This window comes from Pituophis catenifer, unplaced genomic scaffold (assembly GCF_029215685.1).
Source record: "Pituophis catenifer annectens isolate HBS135680 unplaced genomic scaffold, rPitCat1.0.hap2 SCAF_13, whole genome shotgun sequence".
Taxonomy (NCBI): Eukaryota; Metazoa; Chordata; class Lepidosauria; order Squamata; family Colubridae; genus Pituophis; species Pituophis catenifer.
In genome coordinates, this window is record NW_027256893.1 from 12,037,202 (window position 1) to 12,051,992 (window position 14,791).

The 14,791-nt window shown below is 38.8% G+C and overlaps 1 protein-coding gene across 3 annotated transcripts in view; it reads right to left on the minus strand.

Moving 5' to 3' along the window:
* The window catches only part of CDH8 (cadherin 8), a 255,600-nt gene that overhangs the window by 65,485 nt on the left and 175,324 nt on the right, over positions 1–14,791 (minus strand). For all 3 annotated transcript variants that reach the window (XM_070953109.1, XM_070953108.1, XM_070953107.1), the window contains one exon: positions 2,158–2,294. In XM_070953109.1, the coding sequence (XP_070809210.1) occupies positions 2,158–2,294 (137 nt within the window). The remainder of the gene's footprint in view (positions 1–2,157; positions 2,295–14,791) is intronic.

Sequence of the window (14,791 nt, forward strand, 5' to 3'; positions counted from 1 at the left end):
CTATCTTTTTTGGTGAGGAAAACAAGAAAAAGAAATCCACCTCTGCCTCCCAGCAATTTTGCCTCGTTGCAGCAAACAGCAAATAGCCTGCTTTACTTTCACTTTCGTTTTCAGCATACGTTGATTAGCACAAGGAAAAAAAAAATCTGTTCCCAGCAATTTACCTCCTGGCAGCAAGCAGCAGAGGCCCGCGCAGCAATAAGCAATGGCAATCCCTGAAACAGCTAAGAGTCAGGAGGCCGATCCAAGGGACAATCAACTTGTGATAATTAGGCTGGGTTGAAGCTGAAATGGGCTGTTTCTTCTTGCTGCTTGCTGCAAGGAGGTAAATTGCTGGGAGGCAGAGGCCAAAGGGTGGGGGGCAGTGGGTTGGCGGGGCTACATTTGGTGTATAAGACGCGCCCAAATTTTCACTCCCTTTTAGGGGGGAAAAGGGTGTGTCTTATACTCCGAAAAATATGGTAATTCTGCCAGAACACACTGAACATTCCTGACTACAGCCTTATGAGGTTACAAACAAATCTGACTGTATTAAAAAGAATGAGTCTTTTATGATGCAAAGTGTATTTAAATTTGTATTTAAATGTTGCAAACCAGGAAACGAGTTCAAAGGATCTCTTTCTGCCAGGAAACCAAACCAAACCCAAAAATCTACCTTACATTATTTCATGGCTCAGAACCGTGTAACATACATCAAGACTATTTAGCTGGAATTAGGTCTGTTCAGTGCCAAAAGTTGCCAGACGTACTAATATTTGCTGAGTTTTACTGTGCACACTGAATATATCGTATTGTTGTATCCATTGATGTATCCATCAGACTTCTTTCAGTAATTTATTTATTTGTTCATAAACAAATTGTTTATTTGTTTTATAGTTGCCCATCTCAGTCAATGATTCTGAGCCACTTTGGAATTCATCATGTATCTCCTACATCAGCAGTCTTAATTGTTTGAATTATTTTTGGCTTGGAATCGTTATAGTAGGCCCATTGCCCTTCATTGCCTTTAAATTGTATCCGAACATACATCTTTAAAACTCAATAAATAACATGTTTCCCCAAAAATAAACCCTCCCCCGAAAATAAGCCCTCCCCAAAAATATTTAAACCCATGCACAGCCAGTCCCTGCATATCCTCTGGTTAGGCTTAGGGAGACAGAGCTGGAAATCTGATAAGATGGCAAGAGGATCCCCATCTTGCTCCACACGCCCCAAAATAATAAGACCTCCCTGAAAATAAGGCCAAGCACTTATTTCGGGGTTCAAAAAAATATAAGACAGGGTCTTATTTTGGGGGAAACACAGTATATTTTAAACAATTCAGTGTAGGTTTTTTTTGATACTTTCTGAGGTTAGTTGTTCAGTTGCTTCATCACTCAACTAGATAATGTAATCAGAGCAAGTTGAGGGAGGGATTTGACGTGTGCTTCACTAATATTGAAGCCAGTATTTTGGAACCAAGGTAAAAATTTTATTTCTAGACCTGGCATACATAAACCTAGTAAAAATCACTATAGAAATGTCTGTACACCGTTGCCAACACTCATTTCTGATTTGAAAATTTTATCCATTTCCTTGGCAAAACCTTCAAAGGGAAGGCAGGGTAGCCAATGCTTTTTAGGAAACTAAACAAAATAACTAAGTAAAGGGATTTCTGGCAATGCTTTTTTCAGGAGGTTGTTAAATTTTGTATAATGTTTATATCTCATGGTTTGAAAGGAAAATTAGGGTGGTCCAAGCATCTAGGTATTATTTCAAAGGGAGAGAGAGAAAGAGAGAGATATCTACATGCCATAAAAATGTCATCTCACACATGGTGCTGCAGTGTATTCATTAAAAAACATTACTTGGAGCATTTCCCATGCTATTCCATTCCCGGCTGGCATAATTTTACTCTGGTGGCATATCTGATTAAAAACAACCACAATAAACAAGAATACATGCAGATTACTCAGTGTAAACAATTATTTCCCTTTCTCTCTTTCTCTCTCTTTCTCTCTCTCCTCCCACCCCTCTTTTGAGAAGACTAACTGATAAATTACAATTGCTGGTGGCTTTAGCTCATTGAACCTTTCCAAGAAAATAGGAAACAGGACAACAGAGGGGTCGAAGACCAAATAGGCAAAATAAAAATAATAAAAACGGACAATCACTTACTTTCTTCCATTGCTACAATGGTTATATTATGCCATGTGCTAGTTTCTCTGTCCAGCGGTGTGGCCAATGTTATCTTTCCATCTTGAGTATTAATGTTGAATTGTCTCTCAAGGTCAGTGTTCCGATCGATGGAAAACCTAGAGAATAAAGATCCTTATTAAATTATTCACTTAAATACTTTTTGCCTGATCTGAATAGCGCTGCTCTCATAATCTGACAAATCCGTGTTTGGTTGAATAGCAGCTTTTGTAGCCTCCGTGGGGTCACTGAGCTCAATAATGGTATAATTCATAAGGCCCAACAAATAAATAAATAAATAAAGATGGACTGAGGCTCAGGGAGCAGAATTATAGTCCACGGAGTAATTAGCTGTATGCTCTCAGCGTGAAGGTTAGGAGCCTTCACTAAGATCAGTCGGTAGCAGTCTTTCCAAAACTACCGCGAATCAAGAGTTAATTAGACAACCCATCACTTTTATTGGACAACTCCTGTTGTATTTCATCGCCACTGCTGATAATTCTGTCAATACATTAAGAGGGAAGGTTGTTTTCTACATGTCTCTGTGTTTTAAAGATGCAGCAAGCCCTCCAACAAAAATGACTTTAAAGTAATAAGGTAAATAGGTCATCCGTATGTTGTAAACCAATTCTGAAGACAATAGCTTTTTTTTTTTTTTAAAAAAAGCATCTTTTCACAAGTAAAATACTTTTAAAGGCTGAAAAATGACCATTTTATGAACTGGTGTCTCACAAAACAACTTTGATCTGATAGCAGAGCAAATGAGAAGGTGCAGGTGCATTATGCAGCCTAAACACAGAAAGCCCATTTGACAAAGGAAAAAATCTCAGTAGTAAATTGCTCAAACAGTGCATTAAACAAAATGGTGATTTAGAACTCCCTGAAAATTCTTCAGGAAAGCTTTTATGCCGGTCCATTTTCATGGAATTGTTTTATTAATGCATTACTTGTAAAAGAAACCAAACTGGGAAATTAAACATTCAGATTTCTGACAGGCCATGCAGAGAGCGAAAGAGAAAGCAAGAAGTAAAAGGACTGGAGAGGGAAAAAAATGATATAGTACCAGCAACCACAGCTTTTATGGTTCTACTAAATCCTAATGTAGAATTTAAATACAGAAGCATATTATTTAGAATGAAGCATCATTCTAAAGTGTGATGTTCCAAACATCACACTAATTCATTTGCATCTATGCAGTATTCTTCCATACCATGCAGCTATTAATTAATTAATTAGCTATCTCATACCACAACTCAAGCTGTTGAGTACATGAGGAATCGTTAAAAAGTTTTTCTCTTCCAAATTTTGTTCTGATCTGATTTCTCAGATCTGATTAAGACCAGATCTGAGAAAATGCATTGCATTAAAACTTGGTTATATACCCAAAATACATTTTGTCATACATAACTTAAAGGAAAAGGAGGAAAAGGAGGAGCAGCAATTGTAAATATAGCATACCCCATAACTAAATATCATGCAGGATAAAGCTCACAATTCATCCTGTAACATTGTAAATTAGAGTATAAAATATGGAGCTTCAAGGCCACAAGAGCCTTAAAAATAATAATAATAATAATAATAATAATAATAATAATAATAATAATAATAATAATAATAAATGTTATTATAATAATATTGCAGCTTCTTGCAATAACACCAGTGGAACTGCAAAAAGCTGCACTACTTGGAACATCAAATATTTTAAGAAGGTACTTGGCTGATACCAGTGGTGAAATGTAAAATTTGTTACTACCAGTTCTGTGGGCGTGGCTTGGTGGAGGGGTAACGTGACAGGGTGGGCGTGGCCAACTTTTTTTTTTACTTTTAAAAGCATTTTTTCTACAACCTCTTCAGCCGAAGAAATTGTAAAAAAAAATGCTTTTAAAAGGCTCTGACGATCCCAGCTGAGTTGCCTGATCATCAGAGGCTTTTTTTTTCTTTTAAAAGCATTTTTTCTATAACCTCTTCAGCTGAAGAGGTTGTAGAAAAAATGTTTTTAAAAGGTTCTGACAATCCCAGCTGAGCCACACGATCACCAGAGGATTTTTTTTTGTAGAAAAAGTGCTTTTAAAAGTAAAAAAAAAAAAAAAGCCTCTGATGATCGCGCGGCTCAGCTGGGCATGGGGGGGGGCAGGGATTTCTGCTACTGGTTCTCTGAACCACTCACCGCCATCGCTACCAGATCGGGTGATCTGGTCTGAACCGGGAGCATTTCACTCCTGGTTGATACCTATGACTCTGGCAGCAACCCGTATCAACCATTACCACCAGTCAATGGTATTTGTGACACATTTTTAAATGTTGAGTTGACTGAGTTTCATGTTTGATGAATAAAAGAGATAATAATAATAATGAAGCATAAAGTGGAAAAAGTAATCGAAAATGAGTAGGTGAAGATCTTGTGGGACTTTCGAATACAGATGGATCATCATTTGGAATACAACACGCCAGTTATCACAGTTGTTGAAAACCAAAACGTACAATTTATTGTACACCAGAGTCAAAGAAAAAGAACTGGAAAAAATCATGAAATATTGCAACCTGGCCATCGAAACTACGCGATTATGGATGAAACATGTAACAATGATACCCATTGTCATCGGGGCACTTGGTACCATGTCCAAGAATTTTACAAAACAACCCAAAAATTGCAGCTTCCTGCAATAACACTAGTGGAACTGCAAAAAACTGTGCTACTCGGAACATCGTACATCTTAAGAAGGTACTTGGTTGATACCTAGGATGCTGGCAGCAACCCGTATCACCATTAGCACCAGTCAATGATATTTGTAACACATTTTTAAATGTTCAGTTGACTGAGTTTCATGTTTAATGAATAAAAGAGATAATCATAATATCTATTAATAATAATAATAATAATAATAATAATAATAATAATAATAATAATATCTGAACGTACAAATTAATAAGCATACATTAATTAATTTAAATGGTTTCACACCATTTCAAGAAAAATAGTGTTTTAGTGCTTTTAAACCTTAGGTAATCTGACTGTAAAATGTAATTTGAGAGGGTATTATTATTATTTTTTTAAATGGAGACAGACACGAAAAGTGTTGCAACCACAATCTGCCTCTTCTACTACAGAAATATTCCATTGCTGGAGGTTTTCAAGATAAGATTGGACAACCAATTGTCCAAGATAGAATAAGGACTCCTGTCCTGGGCAGGGGGTTGGAGTAAAAGACCTCCAAAGTCCCTTCTATCCCTATGATTCTAAAGAAAACATATGGTCTGATATTTGGATTAAATTTGTGCATTTATGAACCACCAGAAGCTCCTTTAAATTGCTGGGTGGACCTTTATGCAAAATACCAGGCATTAAGAAGAGGTAGACATGAAAGAAGGAAGGTCCTGCCTTCCTTCTTGTACAGATTGCTTACAAATAGCAGCAAGCTGTACAGAGATCAAACGTTGGCACAAGTCTTGGGTAACTCAGCCAACAGCTTCCATAATAATTCAAGAGAGAGATAACCAGGGCATGAACCAACTGCTTAGCCATCTTAGTAGTGAGAAACTGATGGATCCTTTGAATATTCATGAAATGGAAATTAGCACTTTTCATTTTTTTTTAATGGAATACTCTAAAAGAAACCTGTAGCTGAAGCCTTGAGCCAAAAGAATAAAGAAAAGTGGAGGAAAGGAGAGGATATAACCAAGATGGACTATAATGTCTACCTTCTGTTTGCTTTCATGTTCTATGTAAGCAGGGGTGGGCTGCTGGGGGTTTGCAGGGGTTCGGGAGAACCTCTAGATAAGATTCTGTGCCATTCGGAGAACCCCCAAATCCCACTCCTGGTTGGCCCTGCCCATCCCTCCCCTCCCAGGAGTCCCCATGCAGCACGTTTTGGATGCAAGTAAGTGCAGGGCACGCACAGAGGCTTGGGGAGGCGGAAAAATGGGCCAACCGGAAGTTTGGGGAGGCTGGAAACGAGCCTGTTTCCAGCCTCCAGAGGGCCTCCAGACCATGGGGAGGCCGTTTTCGCCCTCCTGGAGGCTCAAGGAAAGTCTCCAGAGCCCGGGGAGGCCAAAAATGCCCCCCCACACACCATGGTGCAGGAGGCCGACTAGGCCACGCCCACCATGGCCACGCCCACCCAGCAACCGGGCAGAGTCCCCTTGCTAAAATTTTTGAAGCCCACCCCTGCATTTAAGGCTGTGAAGGCCCATCCAATCAGAATTTCTGCTTAGACATTGAAAAGAGATGGCTATGCCAAATTATTCAGAGCAGTGACAAAAGAATACATCTGAAAACCATCAATATAGATGCAATAACAGAACTGAAAAATGAAATCAAGGAGAAAACAATAAGGGTCGCAACGGTGAACCTGAGGACTCCCCAGGGATAATGGAAAAGATCACAAAATCAAACGAGTTCATGAAATCAGAAACGCCCAATGCAATAACAAAGCAGCCCCTAGGACTTATAGCTATGTCCTGAGCTATCCATATAGAAGGAATTTGGCATTGTCCTGAACATCCTGTAAGGAGGGATGGATGGATGAAATTTCCAAACGTTCATGAAACTGTGGTTTGATTGCTAAATCTACCAGTTAAAGTGCAAGCTTTCTGAAGACAAAAGAAAACAGGATTCCCTGTTCAGTTCAACTTAAGCCCCATCAGATAGATTTTGGAATGATTCAAGAACGCATATTTAGAAAGATCACAGGAACAAATGAACATTAAATAGGCAATCCTTCCATTAAAATGAATGAACTCCAATTTACATCTGGAGCAAAAAGTCATATTTTCAATCAATTTTATTTAGTAACATAAAGAAACACTTCACTGGACAAATTTCAAGTTATAATCCCCGTAGCTCTGTAAACAGAAACAAAACTGGAGATTTGTGAAATTTTCCACATTGATTTTCAACAAGCTCTTCGTGAGATCAAAATGTATTTAAAAAGTAGATTTTTTTTTCTTTTTCTGGAAAAACAAAGCCAGTTTACAGGTTGCCAGGAAGAAAAAAAACAACCCTTTCTTCCTCTGATTTCAGACCAATATATATATCGCATACGATGGTTTTGGTAATTATATGATAGTATTATTGCTTTTAATGAGGGTAATGTCAAATATCTAAGCAGCATATGAAGGAACATTTTTATCAAATGGAGAAAAGCGGATGGAAAGAATAACTTACTAATTAATAACTTGTAAAATTGCTTCAGTAATGTCACGATTTATTGAGTTGTGGTAGCTGATGTGGAAAATGAGTTTGGAGGGAGTAGGTAGTGAGCAGTGGTGGGTTTCAAAATGGTTTACTACCAGTTCAGTGGGTGTGGCTTGGTGGGCATGGCAGGGGAAGGATATTGTAAAATCTCCATTCCCACCCCACTCCAGGGGAAGATTACTACTAAATCCCCATTTCCTCTCAATCAGCTGGGACTTGGGAGGCAGAGAATAGATGGGGGCAGGACCAGTCAGAATTTTTACTACCGGTTATCCGAACTACTCAAAATTTCCGCTACCGGTTCTCCAGAACTGGTCAGAACCTACTGAAACCCACCTCTGGTGGTGAGACACATTTCTTCAGTTGATGGTTCAGAAATATGGATTTGAATGTAACTCTACTTCCTTGCCTTTTTATTCCTTTCCACCAAAATGCTGTTTTGTATTGATGCAAATTAAAGCTTTACAACCAAATCTCAACCTTCCCAGCCTTTTCAGCTTTTTCCTGCTGAGACGTGAATCACAATATTGAAACTGTAAATCACTGTATCTCAGCAATGCCAACCAGAGAGGGCATGCTACTAGGTGACTGAGATAAACAGCTACGGCTTGGGAAGGCATAAAATATTTTATCTGGGATTTTAAAGCCTGCTGTGTATTAAGAAAATGATTTATTTTTGCTGAAGATGATATACCGTTCTGGATTTTACAGTACTGGCCAAAATTGTGGAAACCTTTTGGGAAAAGTGTATTTTGAGGTTTGATGGCTAATAATACCATTTTGGGGGGGAGTTTCAAGATAATCACATTCTACTGCTGGAATGGCCTGGGAATAGCCCAGATCTTAACCCAATTGAAAATCTATGGAGCCGACTAAAGACACTTGTTTGTCAGAAGCTACCCAGCAATAAAACCCAGTTTTAGTGGTTTATATGGCTTTAGGACTTGGTTCTTTTCCTTAGATGACACCCTTCTCCAGCTGTTCACACATCACTAAACTATGCAATTCATCACAACTCCCCTCAGCTACAAATTACATTTTTAAATGGACTATATCTGTTTGAATTTATAATGATTTTGAATAAAACCATCCTATAACTCGGAACATTTTAGTATGAGGTTCTTGGTACTCTCTGAGCCTGCTTGATTTCTTGGAGATGTTTCCTTAACCAAACTAGATAACATTATCAGTGCTAGTGTAGCTACTGTAAGCCCAGAAAACATCAAGGACCCCACATTTCAACCCTCAGCTGCAAATATTTTCCTTTATTGGCACCAGAGGTGGGTTTCAGCAGGTTCTGACCAGTTCTGGAGAACCGGTAGTGGAAATTTTGAGTAGCTCAGAGAACCGGTAGTAAAAAGTCTGACTGGCCCCAGCCCCATCTATTCTCTGCCTCCCAAGTCCCAGCTGATTGGGAGAAAATGGGGATTTTGCAGTATCCTTCCCCTGGAGTGGGGAGGGAATGGAGATTTTACACTATACTTCCCCTGCCACGCCCACCAAGCCATGCCCACCAAGCCATGCCAGGCCCACCAAGCATCAACCACAGAACCGGTAGTAAAATATTTTGAAACCCACCACTGATTGGTACATTTCAGTATTGTCAAGTGCCAGTGAAATAAGGAGATTCAGGCAGTTCAAATGAGTATAAAGATTTATTGCAAACTTAAGCTTTATACAAGAATCTGAACTACTAACGGTCAAGGGAAATTAATGGGAGTTAAGAATACAAAGGAATTCAGGGTGGGCTGGACTTTGATCTCTTGTGGGCAGGAAGGAACTCATGATTGATGATGCATTTGACCCCTCCCTTGGGCTCAGCCTCATCATCTTCTATAAGTATTTAGCCAACTTTGAGATTCTAAAGTGTCCACTCTTTGGTTAGCCTGGTTCTTTTTAAGCAACAAGGTTGCATGACAATTTGGATCCTCTCGTAAAAAGACACTTCAGAGCATACAAAAGATAAAAAATATCCCAACTGTATCTGTCCCCAGAACTGTATAATTTGGACAATGAATTTCAAGCACTGAACTTCCATAACTTGTTTCATAGAAGAAAGCTGGAAATAATTAGATTATTTTGTTAACTTTAATGTCAGCACAGTAGACAACTAACTCCTGAGATTTCTTTATTTTCAGCAGGGATTTGAGAGAACTGTCAAACAGGGGGAAAAAAGCCACATGAAAATAGACATATTGATTAATGAATTGAAGAAACTAGAATTAAGACAAAAACAGAAGCCACTTTGGATTTAGACAAAAAGCTGGAAACATTTAGTAAACAACTAGACTTAATGGATGAAATCGGACCAACATGTTGTGAAGATGAAGTTTGCCAATTAAAAAAAATATTTTGAAAAAGGTAGTAAACTAGAGAAGATGCTGGTTTAGTAATTGCAAAAAAGAATAAGAGTAGACTATTATTATTGTATACTTTATTCATTAAACATGAAACTCAGTCAACTGAACATTCAAAAATGCATCACAAATACCATTGACTGGTGCCAATGGTTGATATGGATTGCTGCCAGTGTCCTAGGTACCAACCAAATACCTTCTTAAGATGTACGATGTTCTGAGTAGCGCAGATTTTTGCAGTTCCGCTGGTGTTATTGCAGGAAGCTGCAATTTGTTGATGCATCTTATAAAGTCATGGACATGGTACCAAGTGCCCCGATGACAATGGGTATCACTGTTACATGTTTCATCCATAATCCCGTAGTTTCAATGGCCAGGTCGCAATATTTCGTGATTTTTTTCCAGTTCTTTTTCTTCGACTCTGGCATCTCCTGGTACCGCAATGTCAATAAATTGTACATTTCGGTTTTTGACAACTGTGATATCTGGCGTGTTGTGTTCCAAGTGATGATCCATCTGTATTCGAAAGTCCCACAAGATCTTCACCTTCTCATTTTCTATAACTTTTTCCACTTTATGTTCCCATGACTTTTTGGATACAGGTAAGTCATATTTTTTACATAATGACCAATGGATTAATTTAGCAACTCGGTCGTGTCTAGCTTTGTAATCAGCTTGTGCGATTTTGCTGCATTCACATATTAAATGTGAAACAGTTTCGACTTTGTTGTTGCAAAGTCCGCAGTTTGGATTGTCGGTGGATTTTTCTATCTTCGCTTTCATGGCATTAGTTTGTAATGTTTGTTCTTGAGCAGCGAGTATTAAACCTCCCATTTCTTTCTTGATGGTTCCCATCTTAAGCCAATTAATAATAATAATAATAATAATAATAATAATAATAATAATAATAATAATAATAATAATAATAAACATCAGGTTGAGAAAGTTTTAGAACATCAGGTTGAGAAAGTTTTAGAGAATGAGAAACTCAAGATCTTGTGGGACTTTAGGATTCAGACTGACAGGCACTTGGTCCACAACACACCTGACATAACAATAGTTGAAAAGAAAAAAGTATGGTTCATTGACATTGCAATACCTGGTGATGCACGAATTGAAGATAAGCAGCAAGAAAAAATCACAAAGTACCGGGACTTACAAATTGAAGTTGAGCGACTGTGGAAAAAGAAATCATGTGTTGTCCCGATTGTAATTGGAGCCCTCGGAGCAATACCCAAAGGGCTACCCCGCTATTTAGAAATTCTAAATTTGCCGGACTTGAACATTTTGACTCTACAAAAAACCACCTTACTCGGAACAGCTTACATCCTCCGACGATACCTTAACAGTTCCTAGGTCCTTGGTTAGGACTCGAGCTGCTGAGCTATTGACCAGCCTCAAAGGCTGTGAATCTCACTAAAGATTAACTAATAATAATAATAATAATAATAATAATAATAATAATAATAATAATAATAATAATAGTAATAATTCACACAGTCAGCCAGATGTTTAGATTCCTTTTTTAATCCATCTTTCAAGTCTTTATGATGATGATGATGATGTACACAACAATCTGAAATTCTTAGACAATTTATCTTGAAATAAACCTCTGCCTCCATTTCTGTGGGGCACTTATAAACTTATAATCAGTATCACTACAGGGATATAATGCATAGTGAATAGTCATCAGGTTTTTTGGCTTGTTTTGTTTTTCAGTCCAAACAGTCCCCTTCAGCTTGTGTCCAGTTAATAATTCCAGCACTGTTTTGTATCGTGGATATGGCCCAGGTATTGTCAGCTTGGATGTTATTTCTGACATTCATTTTTGTCTTTAGCAATTTTCTCACTCTTGAATGTACTCAAAAGATGGTATTCTTAGCTAATCACATTTTTGACTTGTCCGTGCTTGATATTATCCAACTATGAAATGTGCAGATGATTGGAGGTTTCGTCCTGATGGCGCCTGATGGTTTGGTTATACGGCATTTCAATTCCATTACTGTTTGTGATTTTGTACCAATTTATTGCTACTGTAGCAAATTTCTCTAGGCCAAATTCCATTGCTGTATCTGTGCTGAAAATTCTCACGGTGCTTGTCAATGACTGGATTTCAGTTTTAGATTTTTCCAAACAGCTTCCGATTATAGATATAAAGCAAATGTGAGATTTTATTTGTATTGTTGCTATTGGATAGCCAACATTTGTTTTCTTTCAACGTTTGATTCTTTCAGAAGGTAGGATCACAGCAAAAGCAATTACAAATAATAAGGGTGGTAATGAATCACCAGGCAGATGCCTTACCTAGTGTTGATAAGGACTAATAAAGGGCTTATTTTTCCAACCATCAATTCTTTCTTCGACTGCTTCCAGTTTAATGTTTTCATTGACACCAGTTGTTTCCAAACTTCTGATGATCCAACTATGTGGTAATGAACCAAATAGGTTGGTACAATTGCCTCTGGTTTCACTGAAATAGCTGATTTTAGTTCAGTTGGATGATTTGTGCCTCACAGCATTCAATTTTCCAAGTTATTGCTGTTATTAGTTGTTTTATGATTTCCAAAGCTTCTTCAATTTTTCTGGTGCTGAGCCAATTATTTTCTTTTAATTAGACTTGTGTTGAGCGCACAGTCTATATATATATATTTCTCTTTCACCTTTTTTAAATTATTCGCATCTGACCTTAATTTCTTTACCTTGGTCTCCAGTCTGATCTTCCACTTTGGGACTGAATATAACTTTGCTTTTAGTTTTTGAATTTCAGTTCCCATTATTGTTGTATTGTAGGCAAGCTGATTAGTCTGTTCAATAGATGTTAATCCTTGCAAGCATCTTATTAACATCCGTTATAAATGCCGGGTTGTTTTTGGACACTACTTTCATTGCAGGCAGTCTTTCTATTGGTAAAGGTAAAGGTAAGGTAAAGGTTCCTCTCTCACATATGAGCTAGTCGTTCCTGACTCTAGGGGCAGTGCTCATCTCCGTTTCAAAACTGAAGAGCCAGCACTGTCCGAAGACGTCTCCATGGTCATGTGGCCAGCATGACTAAATGCCAAAGGCGCACGGAATGCTGTTACCTTCCCACCAAAGACTGAGTGGCTGTGGCTCCCGGCGTCCCGGTATAGTCAGCTGGCGCCATCGCTGACTATTGGGGGTGAGACCCTGGCCCCCTCAGAGAGGGCTCACAACTTGGGTGTTCTCCTGGGTGCACGGCTGTCTTTGGAAGATCACATGACGGCTGTGGCCAGGGGAGCTTTCTATTGGGTTCGCCTGATGCACCAGTTGCGTCCCTTTCTGGACCGGGATGCCCTGCGCATGGTCACTCATGCCCTCGTCATGTCCCGTCTGGACTACTGCAACACTCTCTACATGGGGCTCCTCTTGAAGAGCACTCGGAGGCTCCAGCTGGTCCAGAATGCGGCCGCGCGGGTGGTTATGGGTGAGACTTGGCGCACCCACGTAACACCTCTCCTGCGCGAGCTGCACTGGCTCCCATTGGTCTTCTGAGTGCGATTCAAGGTGTTGGTCACCACCTTTAAAGTGCTCCATGGCTTAGGACCAGGGTACATACGAGACCGTCTTTTGCCACCAATAGCCTCCCACCAGCCAATACGCTCCCACAGAGAGGGGCTCCTCAGGATGCCGTCGGCCAAACAATGCCGACTGGCGACACCCAGGGGGAGAGCCTTCTCTGTGGGGGCACCAGCCCTTTGGAATGAGCTGCCGCTAGAGCTTCGTCTTAGCCCCGACCTGCGTACTTTTCACCGCACCCTTAAGACCCTTCTGTTTCAGCAAGCCGGACTGGCCTAATATGAATTTTAAATGGGTGTATGTGTGTTTTAATTTGAGGGCCAAATTTTATATATTTGATTTTAATTGGTTTTAAATTTTATAAATTTATGTATTTTAATATGGCTGTACACCGCCCTGAGTACCCTGGGAGAAGGGCGGTATAGAAATCTAATAAACTTTCAAACTTTCAAAGGTGGTCCCTATTTTTCTACTTGCATTTTTTATGTGCTTTCGAACTGCTAGGTTGGCAGAAGCTGGGACAAGTAACGGGAGCTCACCCCATTACACGGCACTAGGGATTCGAATCGCTGAACTGTCAACCTTTCGATCGACAAGCTCAGCATCTTAGCCACTGAGCCACCGCGTCTATTGTTAGTTCTACACATAACACATTTTTCTTTTTTAATTCATCTTGTCTGGAGGTCAGTTTATAGTTTGCCGCATTGCTGGCCTGTCCTAATTCTGTTGTTATTACTTCTTCTAAGTTATCATTTATGTAGTTCATATCAGCTGTTTCCTCTATATTTATACTTGTTGTTCCTTCAAATGTTCTACTACTGTATTGGATCTTCCACTTTTAGCAAAAACAAAAAAAAATTGGAATCTCCTTCAGTTGTGTATCTCTGAATAATTTATTTCTGGTAATGAACTTCCTTTGATCTGCTAATAATTGCTCAGTGATAATTGATTCTGGATAGAGTTAGATCATCATCATTCTTATTTCTATTTAGGATGGCAACAGATGTGTTTCAACAATGGAGAAGGTAATAAATCAATTTGTTAAATATTATTTTAAATTATATAATAAGCATACTGAGCCAGGAGCAGATGGAAAGATATCTAGCTATGGTTTAATTTATAAAATAAAACGAACAATACAAAGTTCTCAGTAAATCAGTTATTGAACTTGAATCATCTGTGTTTCAATTGTCTGTGACAACCATTTCTATTTTATTTCAGCATATTCTGCTAAGAAAGGGGGAAAAAGGGAAAAATGACACATGTCTAGATTTGTCTGCTAAAAGGTTTATGAAAGAGAGATGACTTACAATAGGTAGATTTACATAACTACACATTATGATATGTTTCATGTAAAATCCCTTTAGAAGGAAAGTTGCATATGGATATTGATTTCTGTATAATCTGTTTCCCCTTTCCATTCATTCTCCTGATCACAGTTCTTTAGCTCACTCATCCAGCTGTGCTACCCACTCTCATCATGTCCCTTGATAGTACTTTGAAAATCACGAAGAGTCATCGGTGACGATTT